This window comes from Nicotiana tomentosiformis, chromosome 2, assembly GCF_000390325.3.
Source record: "Nicotiana tomentosiformis chromosome 2, ASM39032v3, whole genome shotgun sequence".
NCBI lineage: Eukaryota > Viridiplantae > Streptophyta > Magnoliopsida > Solanales > Solanaceae > Nicotiana > Nicotiana tomentosiformis.
Window position 1 is genome coordinate 51,587,593 of NC_090813.1, and position 24,054 is coordinate 51,611,646.

Consider the following 24,054-nt stretch of genomic DNA (forward strand, 5'->3'; position numbering starts at 1 on the left):
TAGTAAAAGAATGAAGTGAATCTATTTTATTCTTTTTTATTTTGTTGGTTTGGTTTTGTGTGTGTGGGGGGGGGGGGGGGTGGGGGTGGGGGCCCTAGTCTATAGCTTTCCAACGTAGAATATTGCATTATACACCTGGCCAGTTTAATATGTTAACATTGCATATTAAATGTGACTTCTTGATTGTGATTGAAAAAGTTTATACATATAGTATAAGTTTACTTTCTAACTTTTGGGGAAGATAAAGTTTATGCATATATAAGTTAGGATATGTAATTTGCTTTTCGCTGTCTAGTGTTTTCGTGCCTCTTTTATTTATTTGTTCATTTTCTGTATAAGTAAACACCCTCAGATTTCCTTATTGAGGAGAAGCAGTGGGTTTGTTTCCACTTCGTTTCATTGACAATTGAATCCTCAACCTCATGGCTGAAATAGAGGGCATTTTTCCAGTAAGCCATTCTCCCCTTGTTCTTCATTCATTCGCAACTTCCTAAGTTGAGCATTATTATAAGTTAGTGAAACATTTTGTCGTTTTGGTAAACGGGCAATGCAAGGTTAGAGTCCATGTTGCTTTTAGAAGTGCAAAATCAAATTAACGTTATTACTAGTAAAGAAAGAACAAAAGTGAAACTTTTTTGCCATTAAGAATTGATTCAAGAGCAATTTCACTCAATATATTAACCAGTGTGCATAATATGCATTTTATGAAATTCTATTCACAGAAAAGAAAAAGCTAAGCCATTTTTGCAAAGATCTTTATCAGTGTAGAAGAGGTTCCATAGACTGCAAAAACTGTGCCCATGACAATAAATGCAGCATCAAGAAACAAACTACACCAGCCCAATTCATTCTTGAATGCAATCAGATGAAACAAAGAAGGCAACACAAACCCCAGAACAACACACACACTGCTCCCAACAAGTGACATGAAATCAGCAAAATTGGGTACCATCAACGCCACAAAAGACACTGCTAAAACCACAAGCCATCTCAGCCACAAGCAGTAGCTGCCTTCACAGAATCTCCTTTCCATCACTTCATAAACTGGATTCATCATCAGTGGGAAAGCAAAGAACAGGTCTATGCACAGGCCAAGTTGCACCAGGCTGCTTAGCAATCCCTGCCCAAAATTAGTAGTGATTATATCTTTGGTCTCTTCCCCAAATGCAAAGTAACCCAATGCTCCAAAAGTACCATATACCAATGCTACAAAGGCCACTGACAAACCCAAGATTTTCCCAAATTTTTCCTTGTCTCTTATCTCTGATTCCAAAGGCAAAATCATTGACATTCCTTCAAAAGCATACACAGCCACACCAACACCATAGAACAACACACTGAACCCACCAAACATCTCCGAATTAGGCCTGTTCTTGATGCAAATCATCACATCCTCAACCATCACTACACCTAAAGCTCCTAAATCAACAATTTCAGCAAAAATACTCAAAGGGGCTAAAAGGGTCAATGTAGGAATTGAATTCAACCCCAACTGAAAAGGCAAACAGCTCCAAATATACACTGATTTGGGTGAAAATCCAAATATCTTGGACTCTGGTTGTGTGATAGAATAATTAAACAAGTAAGCTAAAGTATTAGCAATAAAAATCATGTACCCTACTGAAAAACATGCTTGTGAGAGAACAATCATAGAATCAACAGCAAAACGACCTATTGGTCCACACACAGCAAAACCCAAGTCACCAAAAGATGAGATTTTGGGAGCTTCACATTGGGATTCAAGCTTACGCCTTGAATAAACAAGAAGCATCATACAGTAATAGGTAAGAACAGCTACTGAAATAATCAAGAGAAAACCCATTACCCATCCAGTTCTTTTGAAAGTGTACGGAAGTCCAAGAATTCCAGCTCCAACTAAAGACATGAAAATATTAGCAAAAGTCTTTGAAGGAGAAGACAGTTTTTGAGTCTTGCCCATAAGTGGTGTATCCTCTCTTGGGATTTTCAAAATATGGGATGAAGAACTTGCTTCGTTTGTCTTAAACCCCATTGTGTAATCCTCAAATCAAGAATTCAATCCAATAAACTGCGAGTTTTTAACAAACCCAGAAAAAGATTTTTAAAAAATTCTCGATTTGATTGAGATTGTGGGAGAAGCACTAACAGCAATAAGATTAAGATTGATAAAAATGAAATCTTTTTTCCCCTTTTTGCTGTTTGTGGGAATTTCTTCTTTGAGGTATGTTGATGGATTTTCCTATGCTAAATTTTAGTGTTTAAACGTGGATAGGATTTTAGGACTGTGTCGTAATGTGGTGGGGTCCTGCATATGTAAGCTACAACTGATTTGACCGGATAAAGTCAAAAATATATTCTTAAAAAAACAAATTGAAAGTGACATTTCACCTAAGACTTCTCTGTAACAAGTAACAACCATAGTCCGTCATTATAAACGTATAATATTATATTATAATATATATTCTTTATAACATTACTTTAACAACAAAAAAAAATATCGAAATAAACGAGACTGTTATGGAAAGGTTGGTTGTATATCTTAATTTTACTTGTACTTATGCTTGTCCCATTTGAATTTTGGGGTATTACCTATAATTGGAATGATAAAGAAAGTAATTATAACTAATACACACATCCCTTCACCTTTGTCTAAGTATCAACTTACCTTCCCAATTTGTGTGTTAGATTACATAAGCTTTCCAATTTGCAAGATTTTGTATAATAATACCATTAAAATACCTAAAAGGAGGCAAATAGCTATTGAATATAGGAATTTACCATGTAAGATAATTGCTTAAATAACATCACGTCTATTTTCTACAAATATTTGGATGAAGTATTATATTGGATGAAATAGATACGTGTATTGATGCTTTACCGTGGCTAATTACTTCAACTTTTCAGATTCTATTTCTGCATATATAGTATGGTTTAATGTGTGCTTTTGGTTCATGAACTTATTCATATCTCATTCCATATAACTATAATGCTTCAATCCCCTACCAGTCAAGGTAGATGTCACGATCCAAAATCTCACATGTCGTGATGACGCCTATTTCAATACCAGGCAAGCCAACAATCTAAATAAATCACCATATTTTTTAAATTAGAAAATAAAATAATTAAATTCAGCGGAAGAAATCTCACAAATACGAATATAACACTCCCAAAATTTGGTGTCACTGAGTACATGAGCATCTAATATGAATACAGTGTCTGACTGATAAAAATCACTGTCTGAAAGTATAGAACAGTACAATAACTGAAGGAAAGAGAAACAAGGTTAGCGGACGCCAAACATCTACCCTGATAATCTCCAACTGGTAACATCCTGAGGCCTAACAGTCGCCGTGTCCGGAAGCACCTGGATCTGCACACAAGGTGCAGAGTGTAGTATGAGTACAACCAACTCAATAAGTAACAAGACTAACCTCTGGGCTGAAAGTAGTGACGAGCTCCGCAGGTACAGTCCAATATAAATAATGGTACAAAATGTAGTCATGCTTTCAAGTTCAACAGTTAAACTCAGTACACGTGAAATAGATCAATACTGTATGATATGAGGAATATGACATCCTAGTAGAAAGACCTCATGTAAATACTGGTCACAAATTATTCGGTCACTCGATACAGTTTATGGCCAATCCAGCCCAGGGGTGTTCCAACCCGTATATATATACATATCGACTGGCAGTCAGTCACTCAGTACCGTATAAGGCCAATCCAGCCCTGGGGTAATTTATCCCCAAATGGAAATGATATGGACAAGATCCATGTCCAGGTAAATTCATTACAATATAAATAAGTAAGGCAAGTCCATGCCCTTAAAAAATTCATCACGAATATATATATGATCATCGTAAGTAAGGCAAGTCCATGCCCTGGGAAGTCCATCCCGAATATATATAATTATCTACACTCACTGGAGGTGTGTGCAGACTCCGGAGTGGCTCATTCAGCCCAAGCGTGATATAAAGCCGATATGGCCAACTGCACGCGGGCAGTCCCTATTCGTATACTAATAAAGCCAATAAGGCCTGCTACAAGCGGGTAGCCCCGATCCATTATATAATAAAGCCAATAAGGCGTGCTGTAGGCGAGCAGTACCGATCCATTATATAATAAAGCCAATAAGGCCTGCTGCAGGCGGGCAACCCCGATCCATAAAATAGTAAAGCCTATAAGGCATGCTGCAGGCGGGCAGTCCCCATCCATAAAATAATAAAGCCTATAAGGCCGCTGCAGGCGGGCAACCCCATCCATAAAATAGTAATGTATAAAGCCTATAAGGATGCTGCAGGCGGGCAACCCCATCCATAAAATAGTAATGTATAAAGCTATTATGGCCTGCTGCGTCGCGCAGCTCAATCCCATAAATATTCTCACAATGGACAAATATTACTGAATGTGAAATGTATATTTTGGAATAATTAATTCAACAGCAACACGACCCCATGGGTCCCAAAATATTGGCACGTAGCCTAAACATGATCTTTATTAGGAGTCTCAACTCAATTTCTCTAACACGTGGAGAATGTTCAGATAATAACATGATTCATTAATCTTACAACTGCACAGGATTTATTTAAGACACAATTTATATGGTGCACGTCCACATGCTCGTCACCTATCGTATGTGTCATCTTCAAACAATTTATATCATACCAAATTCGGGGATTCATACCCTCAGAATCAAGTTTAGAAGTGTTACTTACCTAAAACCGTGTAATTCTTTACTCCGCTATGCCTTTACCTTGTGAATTGGCCTCCAAACACCTCGAATCTAGCCACAATTAATTTGATTCAGTTAATAAAATTTATTGGAATTAATTCCATAAGAAAATGCTAATTTTCCATAAAAATATGAAATTTAGCTCAAAAATTGTCCATGGGGCCCACGTCTCGGAATCCGGTGAAAGTTACGAAATATGAACGCCCATTCAACCACGAGTCTAACCATACCAAAATTACTAAATTCCGATAACAATTCGGCCCTCAAATCCTCAAATTTATCCAAGAGGGTTTTCAAACTTTTCCAACTTAATTCACCAATTAAATGATAAAAACTGTGATGGATTTGGGTAATCTAACCAAAATTGAGTTAAGAACACTTATCCCGATATTTTCTCTGAAAATCTTTCAAAACTCGCCTCAATCCGAGCTCCAAATCGGTAAAAATAGAAAATGGGACAAAGTCCCATTTTCAGATCTTAAACATTCTGTCCAGGTTCACATTTGCGGACAAAAACTTCGCATTTGCGAATGAACAGTATTTTCGCAATTGCCATAAATTGTTCGCAATTGCGAATGAACAGTGTTTTCGCAATTGCCATAAATGGTTCGCAATTGCGAATGAACAATGTTTTCGCAATTGCCATAAATGGTTCGCAATTGCCATAAATTGTTCGCAATTGCGAATGAACATTACCTCACCAGAAACCAGCAAACACAAACTTCTCTCAAATGATCCGAAACCACCCTAAAACTCATCCGGAACCTCCCTGACACAAACCATATATGAATTTCAATCATAAAACATGCTACGGACCTGCTCGCGCACTTAAAACGCTGAAAAGAGATCGTCTTAACCCGATATTGACCATGGTCAAACTCTCAAATTTCTTAACTTTACTAGTCTCTCAACCAATGATCCAAACAAATACAACCAAGCCCATCGGGACCCGTCAAATCATATCAACAAGTCCTAAAATATCATACGGACTTAGTTGAAATCTCAAATCACATCAAATAACGCTAAAATCATAAATCACACCCCAATTCAATCTTAATGAAACTTAAGAATTTCCAACTTCTACATTCGATGTTGAAATCTATCAAATCAAGTCTGATTGACCTCAAAATTTGCACACAAGTCATAAATGACATAACAGAGCTATAAAAATTTTCGAAATCGGATTCCGATATCAAAAAGTCAAACCCCCGGTCAAACTTTCCAAAAATTCAACTTTCGTTATTTCAAGACTAATTTCTCTACCGATCTCCAAATAATTTTTCGGACACGTTCCTAAGTCCAAAATCACCATACAGAACTATTGAAATCATCAAAATTCAAATCTGAGGTCGTTTTCACATAAGTCCACCTCCGGTCAACTTTTCTAACTTAGGTTTTCAAATATGAGACTAAGTGTCTCATTTCACTCTGAATTTTCTCCGGATCCGAACTAACTAACTCAATAAGTCATACAACAGCTATAAAGCATAAATTGAGTAGTGAACGGAGGAACGAGGCTGTAATACTCAAAACGACCGGACGGGTCGTTACAGTAGATTATATGAATTCTTATCATATTTTTCTATTTAATTCCATCTCATGCTAATATTATATAAATAAAATAAAAATGAAAAGTACTAGAATTTTTTCACATTTTCTACTCTTTCGTACGTATATTGTTGCATACCGGACAATATTTCGGGATCCATTACCATACTCCATCAGACGCGGATTTATAGTCCAATATATAAGGCACGTGAACCCATGGTCTCTCCGCCAAAAAGTATAGGCTAAATGGTGCACTTGGTTGAATGCTGAGTTATTTACCTAGAGAAATAAGGATCAATTTCCACTTAATACTTCCTTTTTTATCCTTTCTTTAGTGGTGTACCCATGTTATAAAAATTGTAGATCTGCCTCTATACTTCATTAGTTGCCAATATCACTTTAATTCGCATCAACATGCCTCGTATTAATAATTAATTAAATAAAAAGTTGAAAATAAGGAAGATTTTCTATAATAATGGCCACATAAAAGAGGCAAGTGTGATATATGAAAGCATTTTTATAAGGAAGATTTCTTCTCTTTTTTTTTTTTAATAGAATTTCCCAGGTTTCATGGGGTGTTGTATTTATTTCCAAAAGATAGGAGGGGGATGTGAGCCTTACCTCCAAGGATTACAACACACTATATACATCAAACAGAGGTTGTTACATTAGTTTGCGCCTCTGTTAAATTACAAGACATTTACTACTTAGCTAACAAAAAATTTGCTTTGTCATACTTAAGCCTAACAGTAGGCATCCGGTGTTTGTCAAGCACAAAAGAATCTTTAGTTCCTTTTGGGAGTTGTTGGAAAGAAATGTATACTTTGGCTTCAGAGTTAGTAGTCGCCAATTTTGCTAGAGAATCTGCTACTTCATTTGCCTCCCTGAAGCAATGCACAAGGCTAATATTGGCCTGGTTCATCATATGTGAAGTATCCTTTATGATCTTCTTCAACCTATAGTTGTTGGTATCATCCTTATAAGGAAGATTTCCACTCTCTTTTTAAAAGCATTTGTAATTGTCAAGTTTATCTTTCAATGAATTAAAATAACTAAAAAGCTAAAAAAGTTTATGGTTGGAACAAGAAAAGTAACATCTGCGTCACTGCACCAGAGAAAGATTTTGTCACAAACCTTGATAGAGAAGTTCAGTAGAGTGATATTGTAGTTGGAACAAAATCTGATGGCAGTGTCTAATGCAGCCTCAAACAGTGTTAGTTTATTTGTTATAAACTTGTAAGTGAAATTGGGTGTAGGACCATGTTGATTTTAAAGCATTATTTCATGCCTTCACTTGATATTTACTTTGTCATAAGTAGATCTCACCTTACCAACACGGATTGTAGTGGAGTGGTAGGTACTCCTTCTTCCTTAAGCAGAAGTCTCGGGTTTGAACCCTCAGTATGGAGTCGCCTTTGCTAGGAAGTACTTCACCTCCAAGGTGGGACTTCCCGATGCGAATTGAGATTTAGTCGGGTTCCAATGTGGGTACCGGACACCGCTTCTCACCTTGTTCAGTATAAGAATAAACTCATGTACTCATGAACATTTATCAACTCATCAACTCCACATGATAACTTTCAACAAGCTAATGTGTTCTGCTTTGCTTATTTCTCTGCTGCTATATTTTCAAACTCATAAGAGCTTGAAATGATCTTGTATTTCTATCATAATCATTCCTAAGCAAAGATGGAGAGGAAACACAAAGAAGCTTCAACCTTAAACTTCAAAAGGGAACCAATAATTAATCAAAACTTCATTTCTAGAAAATAGAGATTATCAAATGTGGTCAATTCCCATAGCATATTATATATGCATAACATAACAAGTACCAAGTATTAAGAAGAGAAAACCAAATTGGCCAATTAAGCAATATAATGTCTTGCAATAAATAACCACATGAATATGAATCTCAGACCCCTCACACCAATCCTTTATATCATTTGTGAAAGGATAGCTTAACAAACTTATTACTAATAAGAACAAAGAGTGAGCTTACTCTTTGCTTAGGAATGAAAATAATCTCTTAAAAAAGTAATCTGAACTCAATCTAAACCAAGAGTTCATAATATACATCTTCTGAAATGCTATGGGAAAAACTAAGCCTTTTTTGCTAAGATCTCCATTAGGGAAGAAGAAGTGCCATAGACTGCAAAAACAGTGCCCATAACAATAAGAGCAGAATCAAAAGCCAAACCATGCCAGCTCAGCTCATCCTTAAACACAATCAGGTGAAACAAAGCAGGCAAAACAAACCCCAAAATAATACACACACTGCTCCCAACAAGTGACAAGAAATCAGCAAAATTAGGCACTACTAATGCCACAAAAGTAACTGCCAAAACCACAAGCCATCTAATCCACAAGCAGTAACTGCCTTCACAAAATCTCCTTTCCATTACTTCATAAACTGGATTCATCATCAATGGGAAAGTTAAAAATAAGTTTATGCAAAGGCCAATTTGAACCAAACTGCTGAGCAAACCTTGCCCAAGATTTGTAGTGATTATATCCTTAGTATCTTCTCCAAAAGCAAAATAACCTAATATTCCAAAAGCACCAAACATCAATGATATGAAAGCCATTGCTAAACCCAAGATTTTCCCAAATTTGTCCTTGTCTCTTGTCTCTGATTCCAGAGGCAAAACCATTCCAATCCCTTCAAAAGCATAGACAGCTACACCAAGACCATAGAAAAACACATTGAACCCACCAAACATTTCAAGAACTGGTCTGTTTGTAAGGTAAATCATCACATCCTCAACCATTACTACACCCATAGCTCCTAAATCAACAATATCAGCAAATATGCTCAAAGGGGCTAAAAGGGTCAGTGTTGGAATTGAGTTCAACCCCAACTGGAATGGGAAACAGCTCCAAATATACACTGATTTGGGTGAAAATCCCAAGATTGTAGGATCTGGTTTTGTGATAGAGTAATTAAACAAATATGCTAAAGTATTAGCTACAAAAATCAAGTAGCTGATACAAAAACCAGCTTGGGATAGAACAATCATAGCATCAACAGCAAATCTCCCAACAGGTCCACACACAGCAAATCCCAAGTCACCAAAAGATGAAACTTTTGCAGCTTTGAGTTGGGATTCAATCCTACGCCTTGAATAAACCAAAAGCATCATACAGTAGTAGGTAAGAAAAGCAACTGAGAAGAGCATAATTGAACCTAAAACCCATCCAGTTCTCTTAAAAGTGTAAGGAAGACCAAGAACTCCAGCTCCAACTATTGCTATGAAAACATTAGCAAAAGTTTTTGAAGGAGAAGAGAGGTGTTGAGTCTTGCCTAAAAGTGGTGTATCTTCTTTTGGGATGCTCAATACATGGGAAGATGAACTTGCTTCATCTTTCTCAAACCCCATAGTCTTATCTCCAAATCAAGAATCCAAACCAATCTAATGCAAATTTTACACAAACTCAGAAAAAAGATCAAAAGTTTAGATTTGATATACAAGAACAAAGGTCAAGATTGAATCTTTTTCCTCTTTTCTTGCTCTTTGTGAATCTTCTAGAGAGATAGAAAACAGAGAGATAGAAAACTTGGAGTGTGGAATGGTTTTTTCCTGAGCTATATTATAGTCTTAAGGCAGCCGACGGCTGTGGGAGCGTGTTGAATATGTGGGGGGACCTGCGGAGCTGTAAGATTTCCAAATTGATCAGAGCAAGTTTAAATTATTCAAACACGGACAAAAATGAACAGTGACGACAATCGGATATAAATAAAATACATATTCAAATAGTACATAAATTTCTCTTATTTTAATTTTGGTCTGACGAGACCATTAAAATACCTAAAAGATGGGAACTTTAATTTATTGAATTTAGCCCTCAAGAATATTGTTTATATCAGACCAAGTATCCAAGTGAATTATCTCTCATTTTTTTCAAAGTTTTGTTTTAGCAATAAATATTCTAGGATAAGATGATCCTTCATTTAAATGTCTCTCAAATATTAAAAATATGCTCATATTTTTAGGGTGTTAGTTGATCACTAATACTAATTCTTCTCCTGATTGTACATGTTATGACTTATGACTTGACGCTTACTTTATTCGTTTTAGATTTATTTATCTTTTACTTATACATGCTAAATGAAAGTCAGATTTGAAAGTCGAAAGGTTCAAGATTTTGATAATATGCTTCATATATAACAGACAATTTGCCAATGATTAGGGTAGAGTTGGTATACCCTTAGAAAACATGGCCTTAATTTAGACAAATTTAAATAAATAATAGAGATTTCTGTAATATAGGAAACATCAGAAAGGTAAGTGTTACATAACCAAAAATTGCAGGAGGATTGCTTTCACTTTTTTCTTCTTTTTTCGTTCTCTCTCTTAGGTTTGTGGTTGAACTAAAAAGATGATAAGAACGTTGCTTTCACTCTATCATGATTCATGAAAACTGGTAAAATGGTCTATAAAGGCTTCGCTAACAGTGACTTGTCTACCAACAATTATAATTAAAATAAGTAAAATGCTAAAAAAATTGTGGTAGGAACAAGAAAGCAACACCAGCATCACTGTGGAGTGTGGATACGTTGCACCGTAGGATAAAAAAATGGTTTTATTATAAAGACCTAATACAATAGGATTTTTAGCAAGGAGAATCTAAATATAAGAAAGTAAATATACGAAGAAGAAAAAAAGAATTCAGCATATAGTACATGTATATAAAATATATATTTTTCACCTATCTATAATATAATTTTGAAAAATGTATATTTTTAGTTGTTCCCAAAAATAATACGCAGACAAAAATGTATATTGTTTATATATATGTGTTTTGTATACAAATTTTATATACTTTTTGGCTAGCAAATACAATTTATTTTAGCGGATTGACCAATTTTGTATTTTGCCCTATATTTTTCGGGCGAAAGAATATTAATCGTATATGTATCACTAGAAATTCACTTTTATTATAATCTTCCATGAAGTTCTTCTGCCTAATACCCATATAAACGAATCTAACTATGTATTTATGCTTTTTTATTGATAAGGTAAACACTAATTATGTATTTATGTTTAACCTTCTCATTTGTGTGCTCAAAAGTTTGCAGGATATATTCTACAGATGTGTTAAGCCATTAGTACTCTCCAATTCACGATAGCATTGGCAGGTAACATAATAATCCTAGAGTCCTACTTTACAGGACTTGTCGGGAAAAATATCTGGAGTTTTGATGGTAAAAACAAAAAAGTAGATTCAGTGATATTTTCCAAAAAGAAAAAAAGCATTCAAGAAAACTCACAGCAACTCATTGAATATCCAAAAGCATATTGAGAATTGATTTATTTTTCTCTTCTTTAGTGGAGTACTATTTTTTATTTAAATAATCAAGTAAGATTGCCTTTTTCTAGGTCATCGTTCGTTTTTTCAATGTCTTATCGTCAAATCAGCACCTCAAATTTTTTTTGGCTGATCACTTATCTTCCCCTTTTGGATAAGGGATTCTGTCCTTTCAGACTTTTGCTCTTTTAAACTCTTTTTTGGGACGATGGGGCGACTTGCCCTGGCTAAATCCTAAATATTGTCCTTTCCCATTAAGATACAAGAAAAAGATTGAGAAAGCAACTTGAGACCTTGGGGATAATGCCACTGTTCCTTTGCAATGATCTGGACACAACCCTTTTTTATGTAAACGTCGCTTAATTTTGCAACCACAAATTAGACTTGAATATTTAACACTGATGTTATATTGCACCCAATTTGTTAGTTTTGCAACCACAAAGGTAGCTTTTAGAGTCTGGAATATTTGACCCTGGTATCATATTGAACCAAGATGATCCCTGAAGTTTTTTTTTTATTTAAAAAAACCCTTTATAGCGTCAAAATGTATTACTAATATTCACCTTTGAACAGTTTGTGTATTCTTAGTTGAACTAATTTGCTTCATAAAATATAAGAGCATCGCAAAGATATGCGCCATTCAATCCATACCTAGTCAAAGTCATGTCTCTAGAAAGGACTGGATTTGGCTTATTGCTTTCTAGCCAACTCCATTTTTTAATTTTTTTTTTTTGTTAACATGACAGAAATTAACAATGAACGGTAATCAGGAAAAGTACCATTTTTACGAAATACATAAACAACCCCTTTAAGATTTCTCCAATAAACATCAAGCCTTTTATAATGCACATCAACTAAACATCCTACTTAGTCAGCCCACCTCGCGCGTGAATTACAAGTAGCACTTTGTTGTATACATTTGGACCATAAATGCAACTCACTCAACAATTTCTTTTCTTAAATTTTCCATATGACATAAAAAAATAACGAGATAGGAAACATCAGCAAAAATTATAAGTCTAAACAACCAGCTTTCAAGATTTCAGAGAAACTGAGATGCACTTCTTTAGGGAACAGCTATCTAGATTACAAGTCTGAGAAACAGCTTTCAAGATTTCAGTGGAATTAATACACCTCGGATTATTAACCTCAAGCAGGGTATATCATTCCTAAAAAGACAGAAACCTCATTCGCACAAACATGAATATGGACTAGCAACAACCACCGCTGCCAATAACTACTATCGGAAACATGCTACTTTTGCAAGCACAAAGGTAGTGTGTGTTTAGAGTCCTTTTTCCCTTCTTCATACCAGAAGGAAAAGTACTGACAAAAGTGGGTTGTTCTAGCCCCCCACTTCCAACCAAGAGGTTTTGAATTCGAGTCACCCCAAGAGCAAGGTGGGGAGTTCTTGGAGTGAGGTAGCCGAGGGTCTATCGGAAACTGCTTCTCTACACCAGAAGGAAAAGTGAATTTTACCATCTAACACCAGTGTTCATGATACAACAATACATTCTCCTGCTACCCAAAGTAAGATTTGCAAAATGCAAATCTTTCCAGGACTCTCTAGGTTAACAAAAACTAGTACCACATAAAACAGTAACTTCAAATAAAGCCATAAAACTCAAACTCAACCCACCACGTCTTGCTATCATAGCATGAAGAATCATTCCTTCATGCCCTATACTAGAAGGAAAATGCAAGACACATAAACATCAAAAGTCAAGATCAGAATTCTTCGTACCCAATTAAATACTTATGCTGACAAGGTCGGTCAATTAAAACCATCAGAGTTCTCTCAGTTAGTCTGCCTATCCTCTTCATATTGTTAAACAGAAGCCATACTTTCAGCTAAGGTGCTTAAATTTGTATCTGATACTATAAAAGAACTAGCAAAGTTCTGGCTTCAGCTAGTTTGGTTTTTTGTTTGCCTCTTACTATGATGCAAGTATACATAGTTAACGAACAACACTAATGGAAAATGGCAATCAATGAGCAAACCTGACAACTGGCTTACAATCTCCTGCCATGAAACTTAGACGTATAAAATGAGGAAAAGAATAGAATATGGCAAAGAAAATACACAGGCAGCTAAGAGGGACTGATAATTAAACATAAGACAGACATCAAGCTCCCAACTCGATGCAAGAGCTGGCTATGGAATCTATACTTACATTAGGGCATTAAAGATATGGTCTATTTTAGAAGACTAAGATTAGAGACTACCTCCAATGGAAGAGTAAAAAAAATTGTGAAAACGCAAATGTAGAAATGGAAGACTTGGCCAAAAAATTGCACGGAGTGCTTTCTAGATGAATGACAAAACTAACAGCAGAGAACTCATCAAACTTATCAAATAAACGAGCTAACAAGGAAAAGAACCCGTGAGAAAACACTACAGACCCTGTCTTATTCTGTGATAAACACAGGCAGTTACTGTTGAACCTTTTGCCCTTTTTGTAGGTGTCATCATTGAGCGGGAGTCATGCTAATCTTCTCTGTATATTCCAATTCTGGCAGGCGTACCCAAAGCAACAGCCGAACACAGCCAGTTACTTGAACATACAGTTCAAAAATCCAAAATAAGTTGTGACAACATGCACCAAGTATGAATCAGTATGTCTTAACACCACTCTAGTAACCACTATTCCTCAGCTACATCCTTCTTACTGCACTAACCTAACAAGGAACATTTCCCTAAACCAAACTGCACATATGAGGAATATTATCATGGTATCAGGCCTTGTATCAATAGCAAAATGAAAGGCCTAATTTTCCATTATCGGCTCTATCTACGAGAACTAACGCTTACACACACAAATAGAAAAAGGAGAGACAGTAGAACTGACATAGGTTATCCCATTCTTCTCGATTCACTATAACAGTATGATCAAAAAAGCATTAGGCTTGCTCAAACAACTCTAATGAACTTCAAAAAAAGCTATCTTTATTGCTAAGAAAACATCCATAATCCATATCATGCTTCCTTAAACAGCAAAATCATTACTTCAACCAACTTTACTACTCTTAATTTCCAAATCTTAGTACAAAAGCTACAGTAATAGCAAAAAGACAGTTCAATAGTTTCATTTAATCCAGCTCTTTCTGAACTTTAATCCCCATAGAATTCGCCGTCCCAATAATAGACTTACAAATCGACTCCAAAGGCATGTACTGGCAAAACGGATCACTCTGTTTGATTTTAGCAATTTCATAAACGTGCTTTAGGGTTAGAGTTGATGCCGTTACATGACCAGGGCGGCCACTTCCCAGCTCAATTCCAGCAGCCTGCTTTAGGTACCAAGTAACTGACGGAGACTTAACGGTGAACTCGAAAGTCCCGTCCTTGAACGCCGATATGGTGACGGCCATAGGTGTACCGGGCTTGAACTTCTGGGTCCGAGCATTGAAGTCCTTGCAGAAAGCCATGGAGTTGAGCTTGTATTGACCCAGGGCCGGTCCTACTGGTGGGCCGGGCTTAGCTGCACCTGCATCGACGGTGAGACGGATCGTGGCTGATAGGGGGCGGCGCGTTAAGATCTCTTTTAGTGTCGCCATTCTGCAAAATGAGGCGGCGTAAGAGTGGGGTTTCGCTACTGCTTTAGCTGCGCCGGTGATTGGAGGCATTTTGTTCATTTGTGGTGCTTTTTTAAGTTATGGGCTTATGGCCCATAATGTTATGGGCTGCCTCATTTTGGTCAATAAGAAGTAAAAAAAACGGGGCTTTTGCATTTATACCCGATTTTGGGGTCACAATTGAACCTATACCCACTTTGCAAAAAAGTTTGCAAGCGTACCCACTTTACGATCAACTTCAGACTTATCGGGTCTGAAGTTAAAAAAAAATTAGTCTGAAGTAAAAAAATTGCACTTCAAATACACTTAAGGCCAAATAGGTCTGAAGTGCAACCAATGGTTTCAGGCACTTAAGGCTAATAAGTCTAAAGTAAAAAATTCTACTTCATATGCACTTAAGGCCAATAAGTCTGAAGTGAAAAATTGCACTTCAGATGCACTTAAGGCCAAAAAGTCTAAAGTGCAACAAACATTTTCAGTCACTTAAAGCCAATAAGTGTGAAGTGAAAATTTGCACTTCAGGTGCATTTAAGGCCAAATAGGTCTAAAGTGTACCCAATGGTTTCATGCACTTAATGCCAATAAGTCTGAAGTGAAAATTTGTACTTCAGATGTACTTAAGGCCAAAAGGTCTGAAGTGCAGCAAACGTTTTTCTACACTTAAGGCCAATAAGTCTGAAGCGAAAAATTGCACTCTAGATGCACTTAAGGCCAAAAGGCCTGAAGTGCAACAAACGTTCGGCTACACTTAAGGCCAATAGATCTGAAGTGAAAAATTGCACTTCAGATGCACTTAAGGCCAAAAGGTCTGAAGTGCAACCAACGATTTTATGCACTTAAGGCCAAATAGGCCTAAAGTGCAAATTGCCCAGAAACAGAAATTTGTTCGTCGAATTATAACAATCCAATATACGACTTAATACCTAAATCTACTCCAAAAGAGCTCAAATTTGAAACATAACCTCCAAATATCATCATGAACAAACCCAATCATCAATTTGTCAAAATCTAATGAACCCATTTAGCAATTAAGAAAAAGAAGAAGAAGAAATCCTAAGCAATAGTAAAAAATAAAGCGTCATAACAATTCACCATTATAAAACATCATAAACTACATTAAAATATGTTCACAATCACCATATAAAATCATTGAAGAAGAAGAAGGAGGAGGAGGAGGTTGAGGAGGAGAAGAAGAAAACGAACGAGGAGAAAGAGGCCTGAAGTTGTTTAAAAAGTGGGTATAGGTTAAATAGGGGCGACCAAATAGGACGTCCTGCGTAATTTTTACAAAAAAAACAGTTTGAAGCTTTGAGTTGCCTCTTTCATTTAGAAAATTTTACACCCTATAGCTAAATAACACACCTTATTTATTATAAGCCAAAACACTTTAAAAATATTATTATTTATAGCCACTTTTTATATTTTATAGAAAAGTACAAATATATACAACTGATCCCTCAATTTTTCCCTCAACCCTCTCTCTTTTCCCTCAACCCTCTCTCTTTTCCCTCAAATCTCTCTCCTTTTTCCATCTCTCTTCGGCAAGGTCGCCGTCTTCTCCGACGACTCACCGCAATGGCCAGATCTGTTCATATTTCCGGCGACTCTACTTCAGATTTTCTTCTTCTCTGGCGACTCTGCTTCAGACTTCCAAAAGCTCAATCAGTAGCCATAGCCAGATCCGTTCTCCTACTCCCTCTTCGCTTCAAATCTATTCTCTTTGCTTCAGATCTATCCATGGCGCGATGGAAGAATTGATACACTGTATTCAATTTACTCAAAACTAAAAGTTTCAGATCTATGTATCATTTCAAAAGTCAAAAGCGCTATGGAAGATAGATGAATTGAATATAGTGTATACAACTGAATTGAATAGAGTGGTATACACCCTATTTTCTTAATTTTTTGTTGTTTGAATACAATTGAATTCAATATAGTGAAATTGAATATAATTTAATATTGTGCTTTCCGTTATTAAACATCTGCAACCCCTATTTTTTAGGCGGATTACCTCACTGTATTTATAAATACAGTCGCATTAATACATGGAATATAGAATTAAACAGATATAATCCCTATTTTTAGGCGGATTATCTCACTGTATTTATAAGTACAGTCGTGCGAATAAATGGAATACAAAATTAAACAGTTGTTATCCCTATTTTTAGGCGGATTACCTCACTGTATTTATAAATACAGTCGCGCGAATACATGGAATACAACATAGTAGCAACGAAACTGTAGCTACGACTAGTAAATATGGATATTGTAGCTATAATACGTTAATAGCCACTTAACTATAGTGGTTTCTAAAAATTTCTCTTTCATTTATAGCCTGTTTGGCCAAGCTTCAAAAATTAGCTTATTTCGAGAAGTGTTTTTCTCAAAAGTACTTTTGGTGAGAAATAATTTGTGTTGGCTAATTAATTTGAAAAGCCCTTATGAGCAACAATTTAATATTTAGCCAAGCTTTTAAAAAGCACTTCTAACTGTATTTTTCTCAAAAGTGCTTTTCAAAAAAGTGTTTTGGGGGAGAAACTATTTTTTCTGCTTCTCCAAAACTGCTTCTGCTTCTGCTCAAAACTTTTTTCTTCTAAAAGTTTGGCCAAACACTTCAACTTTGGGAAAAAAAAGAGCACTTTATTGAAGAAGAAAAAAATGCTTTTGAATTTGGAGAAGCTTGGCCAAACCGGCTATTAGCCCGTTGGAATTTAGTCTCTTATAAAAGATGATTTAAGTTTCATGTTAGAGATCTTACCAGTTTCTGATTTATTCTGTAACTATTGAGTTCTGTTATATCTTAATTCAGGTTAAAAAGTTGTGACAGCTTGTTTTATCTTAATAAGAGTGGTGCATTCTAAAGTGTGAAGTGGGAGAGAAGGGTGTCATGTTCCTTATAGTTCAATTTGAACTAAAAAGAATTTTTTTTTATAGTTTTATACAAGAACTATTCATTTTAAGATTGAAAATGAATTTGATAAAATTCAACATAATCTAAGAATTGTCCAACATAGAAATGATTTATGAATTGTGCTTTATACAGAACTGTTCATTTCAAAACTACTACTAGCTATTTGAGGCTTCATTACTCAAGTGTGCATTTAGAGAAGTTCCACTTGTACAAGTGAGTAGATTTGTTATGCATGTGCAGCACATGATGTGCTATTGAGCTTGTGTGGAGGATGAAAAGCACATAAATCGAGTAGCCTACAGTTCATGCTAAGGCTAAATTCTTGAAGACCAAAGGGTCTGTTCCCTTTTTGGCAAGTTATCCAAAACACAGAAGCTATGTAACAAAAGTGACATACCAAGAGCATCCATCTTGTTTGCATGCTCAGCTTTACAATCATTTTGTAGAGAAAGGAAAAGGAAACCTTTTACTTTTGAGTTCTGGAGGGGAGGAAAACACAATCCATTCATTTAATAGATTATGGTCAGTCCCTTCACAAGACCAGACTGAACCCCTTTGGCTATGAATGGATCTTGCATCTTATAATGATAATAATCAGCACATAACATTCAAAGAATAGTAAGAGAAAAAGGACAAACATCGAGTTCCTTGAGGCTCCAAGGTTACAGGAGCTCTGTGTTTTTCAGCAAGGATCAATATGAACCATGGACAGCAGAAACTCAGAAAAATTGCTGACCTATGGTGTATGCTAAGTTATCTCTATAAACAGTTACCAAAGTCTCCTTTTCATATGTCACTCAACACCCCCTTTAAAAGATCCAGTCCTTCAGCTGATATACTTCTCCTCCTTGTAGTTCTTGGTATTTCAATTCGAGGTGGCGGATCATGAGAGAAGCAAATTACAAGAGCGGTTAGATTATCACAACTGTTACGCTTTAGTGCCTCCTTGACAAGAAATTTTGAGCATTTCTCGGGATCATTATGCAGCATGAGCTCCTTTCTTACGATTGTTACTGCGTATTGGCTACTCATGACATCCCATAAGCCATCACAGCCAATTATTAAGAACTCATCCTCTTCTGACAGGACCACCTCTTCGAACTCCGGCTCTGAGCTTAAGGGGCCCTTTGAACCTTTGGTGCCCTTTATGTGCCAGTCACCCAGTGCTCGGGCAACTGACAGCTGTCCGTTGAGGTAGCCATCAAAAATCGTTCCTCCTAGTTTTTCAATTCTCAATTTCTCGGAAGTAGCATTTGGCTTGTGATCTTTTGACAATTCAATTGCTCTTCCGCGCTTCCCTAGTACAGCTCGAGAGTCCCCAGCATTAGCTATCAGCATGGTCCTGTGTATTACAAAAGAAAATATAACAAATAAATGAGTGCAAGTTACAATTTGAGACAACTAAGTGGGATACGCAGGAAAGATAAATGTAATAAATTCATGGATGTAAGTCCAAATGTGTCATTGTAAATGAAAATCATAACTAAAACGTGAAAGGTTTGCCCCTGCATGGTATGTAATTTGAAGGCCGAAATCAATAGGAAGATCACTTTTGCACGATGGACTTACACATTTCAAAGCAGTAATGCCATTTACTCGGCCATGAACTTCAAATATATAAGGGCCTATCGCATGTTCAAACTACTCTCATCTCGAATCAAATAAAAGCCTTGTCAGCTGTAAACTAAAAAGAAATTTGGAGAATCCCTAGAAAAAGTTGCAAAACCGATATGCCAAAAGAAAAGTCGACTAATATGTGGCCATTCCTTACGAAGCTAAGGAAAAACAAGTATTGCGATATGATTTTCGGCTACACTAATTTTATCATCATTTTATCTTCCAATTTTTCAACTTGCCTCTATTTCATTATCGACATTCCCCAACCTGATAAACTTTGTGTTTAGGTTTCGGTGATGCCTTTCCTTTCAGTAGAAAGGTATTCTACCATATGATCAGAACACAGACAATAGTCCAAAACTATCCTAGAACTCCCCTAAACTATCACGTTATTGTCAGTTTCCTGCTTAAACTATCCGGTGTCCCCAAAAACCTCCTAAACTATATTTTCCTTCATATTGAGACACCCTCGTTATATTTCTAATAGTGTGTGTGTTACACGCTCCAAATTATCAAAAATATTTGCCATGTGGCAATCCATGTGTGGGGTTAATTAGCTTAATCTAAAAATTGACTTAATTAGTTATTTTAAATAATAATTAAGTATTATTAGAGGGATATTATCTGGTTAGAAACAAAAAAAAGAGGGGTAGGATAAAATTATTTCCGTCAATTCCCCTTTTCTCTCCTCTCTTCCGATGATGGATACTATACCTCTCAGTAGCGATTTGCTCTATTAAGCTTGGTTGTAACCTTGATTTCCTCCCAATAACCCTCCATTGCTCAGTCTTATTTTGTTTTTGTTTCGATATTGGGGATTAAAAACTAGGGTTTGCTTAAAAATCTAGGGTTCATTGGAGTTCTGACTGAGTGAAGATTATTGGTAAAACTTCGAGCTGCTTTGAAGAAGATAGCTATGCACAGGTACTAATTCTTTAAAAATTAATAGATATGCACATGTACTACTTCTTTAAAAACTAACTTCTTTGTTGCAAAATTATTGTATAAATTTGCTGGGTAACTTCAAGTCAATTTTATCAACAAAAAAAAAAGAGATCTTTTTTGTGAGTTGTTGAATGAGTGTTTCTTCTTTCAAATAAATTCGGGTAATAAATGAAAGAAGAATAAAATGAGAAAGATAAAAAATAGATCCAGTAATAACAAGAGAGGGAGAATTTTAGATGGAACCAGATGGAGAAAAGAAGAAGAAAGGTGAAAAAATGGGGAAGAATGGTGAAAAAAAGGAGGAAGAATAGTGAATAAATGAGGAAGAAAGGTTTAATTAGTTGTTACATGCTGTCAGGTGGGGCCCTTTTGATAGCTTTGTCAGCCATCACGCGCGCAATAGCAAGTTATTACACACGGTTTGCCAGAAATATAACGAGGGTGTTTCAATATGAAGGAGAATATAGTTTAGGGGGGTTTGGGGGATACCGGATATTTTAAGCAGGAAACTGACAAAAACGTGATAGTTTAGGGAGGTTTTAGGGTATTAACTCCCAAAATATTCATAATATTGCATAAACAATGTTTAGGGACAGTAATGGATTCACTACCTGTTGCTCCCTTCCGACATGAGGAATTAGAACATAGGACTGAACTACACAGAAGCAGATCAATGTCTTACCTTCCTAAAATAAGTGCGACCAGAGCAGTTGTTCCAGAGGTACTATCAAGAGACTTCGTATCAGCTAGCGCATTATCAGCTTTTGCAAAAGCATTCCTGACAGCTTTTTTTACCATCGATGGAAAATGGGAATCATCTACAATAAATTTAAGGAGATTCTTCTGAGTGAATGATGCAGCATCAACGCCACCATGGCCATCAAACACCTGAAAGTACAAAAACAACAATCAGACAAGTAATATCCAAGGAGTTGATTTTTCAAGTTAGCACATTTCTTGTTGATATCATATAACTACCAAAAACTAGATAGAAATCTTTGAACCCAATAATATATGTTTTTATTAAAAACACCAGTGCTCATTATATTCAGCTTTCTAATTTTAATCCTGAATTTTTAAATTTATGACTAGTACTAGAATTCAATACAAGACAGTCAAAGAACCTAGTGACATCAGGCCGTATCAGTCAAGAATCATCTTTTGACATTACATACAGAATGTAACTTTCAACAAATTATGTGGCATTTTAGCTCTTCCTCAAAAACTGACAATTTGGATCAAATAAGAAACAACATACACCATAAAATGCTCCTTGTGAAAGAAGACCTTTGGAGTCATCAGCATGTTCCCGAAGATTATCAACACGGATATGTTCATCTTCCATGTACGTTTTGGGTCCCATATCAGAACAGCTTCCTGAGCGAAAGATGGGGACATAAGCACAATTGTCACTTGATGGTGATCTCAGACCGATCATTACTGTATTTGGTTCCTAGAGATTTGATAACACAAAGACAACTTTCAATCAGCAAGCAGCATAAACACACACTGACAGATGAAAAGCCTCTCCAGCTAAACAACCTACAAGGTGATATGCTTGCAAAACAGTCATCGTGCACAAATTCATATAGGCAAGGCTAACTGTTGTAATGCAAATAAATGACAGTTCATCAACAGCTTATAATTCATGACGCGACCTACAAAGTCATTGTTGGCATAATCATGGTATTAAAATCTTGAAAGTTGAAAACGGTTGCCAGAAGTTAGAAAATCTTTTAACAGTTCACTTAGAGCAAATCAAGCTACTCAATAATGAAGAACAATGTCTGTACTGGGATCTCCTTTTCACTGCTATTAGCACCAAGATACTTCTCCTTGGAAGAAAGATTTAAAACCAGAGATTACTGATAGTTGTTAGCAAGTAATTAGGATTGCCACTAGTGAACAATGACCAGGAACCACCGCGCAATAGACACAATTTTAACAAGTAATTATCCGATCCAATTTTCCTTTTTTGTTTTTGAAATAGTTCATTTCCACAAAAGGAATACCATACAAGTTTTCACTGATCACCTCAAGCAATTGATACAAAGTCCTGCTAAAGGATATAACTTTAGTACATAACATGCATCACAGAGACTATGGAAAACAAAGGACTTGGTCACTTATACATAACTGAATTACTTGAAAACCTACAACATAAGAATCTCAGTTTTAAGTAAACCAAGCAAAGATCAAACTATGATGTTTCGGCAAAATGAGTCTTTTGAAATTGGATCCACTTACCAATGCAGCAGAAGTACCTGCCAAGCTAGCTTGGCTAATACAATGCCTCATCCCTGCATTGTTTCTTGGTGGCTTCCCTGCATTTGGCTGATTCAAATCATCAGATATTTCTTTATTCTCTTCAATTGCTGACATATTTCCTTTACAGAATCCATTCTCTACTTCCCCATTACAGGGTAACATACTGGTGCCTGGTGCCATCATTTCTTCCATTCACTCCATCAAACATACAACAGATCCCTTATTTTGTAACCTTTAAACCAGAAATAGCAAGTTCAAAAATGTACATTCACTTTCCTTATTTTCATGATTTCCCTTGATTATTTTTTCTTGGTTTTGAGGCTTCACATGGACAGCTGTGTAACTGTTCCTTGATCACAGCTCAGAAACACCACAAGAACCCACATTTTTAGGCAAAAATTGAGTATGACAGATCCTTCTTCTGATTTCAGAAACAAGCAAAGTCACCCACATGCCAAGATGCAAACTTTACCAAAATTTCAGATTGCCCATGGAAACAAGAACTGAGAAAGATTATGATAGAAGATCTGGTTAAGGATAAGATAAGAATGTTAAGAGTGATTAAACCAAAAAAAGAACCTAAGTGAAAAAAATCAAAGCATTGTAAAATGTGTAGTAAGAAAAAGGAAGGGAGTTAACATAGATGAATGTATAGAGAGGGGGAGTGGCGATCCCAGCTTTGAGCTTTTTCATGGCCGGCATTGTAGGTTTGTGGGGATTGGGAGATTGGGTTTGTTACACGTGGGACAGTTATTTGGATGGCAGGTATTTTAGTTGACCGCACATCCTTGTATATTTTGTCATACATATGGGTTAATCAAGAACAACCCCTAAGTAGCCATGATTTTGAAATTTGCTGATCTTAATACTAATTATTTTCTTTTATGGACGAACTAGTTTAATGTGTCTTTAATTATATACGGTTGAAGAACATGCATTGATTTGTGATAATAGTGAGGGCTTCATTGTGCTTATACCTTATATATATTCTCAACTCTATTATATTTGTGTCTTAATATTAGTCAGACATCTAAAGATTAACAGCATAACTATTACTTTGCCAATCATAAATTTGTTATGAAAATAATTATATTATGGATATTCATTTATTACTCCGCTATATATAATCTTCCTGAAGAATATTATCCATTAAGTACTCTGTTGAAGTTTA

General features: G+C 35.9%; 4 protein-coding genes and 1 pseudogene across 4 annotated transcripts; all 5 read right to left on the bottom strand.

Annotated features, from left to right (window-relative positions):
- Window positions 1-621: 621 nt before the first annotated feature.
- LOC104086314 (amino acid transporter AVT3C-like) lies at window positions 622-2,244 on the bottom strand. The gene has a single exon (XM_009590553.4). The coding sequence runs from the start codon at window positions 2,009-2,011 to the stop codon at window positions 734-736; it is 1,278 nt and encodes a 425-aa protein (XP_009588848.1). The 5' UTR covers window positions 2,012-2,244; the 3' UTR covers window positions 622-733.
- A 5,921-nt stretch (window positions 2,245-8,165) lies between these two features.
- Window positions 8,166-9,893, bottom strand: LOC104086313 (amino acid transporter AVT3B-like). The gene has a single exon (XM_009590552.4). The coding sequence runs from the start codon at window positions 9,634-9,636 to the stop codon at window positions 8,359-8,361; it is 1,278 nt and encodes a 425-aa protein (XP_009588847.1). The 5' UTR covers window positions 9,637-9,893; the 3' UTR covers window positions 8,166-8,358.
- A 4,112-nt stretch (window positions 9,894-14,005) lies between these two features.
- Window positions 14,006-14,102, bottom strand: LOC117274214 (U6 spliceosomal RNA; annotated as a pseudogene).
- A 389-nt stretch (window positions 14,103-14,491) lies between these two features.
- Window positions 14,492-15,208, bottom strand: LOC104086312 (large ribosomal subunit protein uL11m). The gene has a single exon (XM_009590551.2). It carries the CDS (start codon window positions 15,200-15,202, stop codon window positions 14,657-14,659), a length of 546 nt encoding a protein of 181 aa, XP_009588846.2. The 5' UTR covers window positions 15,203-15,208; the 3' UTR covers window positions 14,492-14,656.
- Window positions 15,209-18,607: 3,399 nt separating this feature from the next.
- On the bottom strand, window positions 18,608-23,542 carry LOC104086311 (probable protein phosphatase 2C 47). The gene is made up of 4 exons (XM_009590550.4): window positions 22,863-23,542; window positions 21,874-22,068; window positions 21,298-21,503; window positions 18,608-19,395 (listed from the first exon to the last, which is right to left on the bottom strand). The coding sequence occupies exons 1-4, from the start codon at window positions 23,073-23,075 to the stop codon at window positions 18,840-18,842; spliced, it is 1,170 nt and encodes a 389-aa protein (XP_009588845.1). The 5' UTR covers window positions 23,076-23,542; the 3' UTR covers window positions 18,608-18,839.
- Window positions 23,543-24,054: the final 512 nt, after the last annotated feature.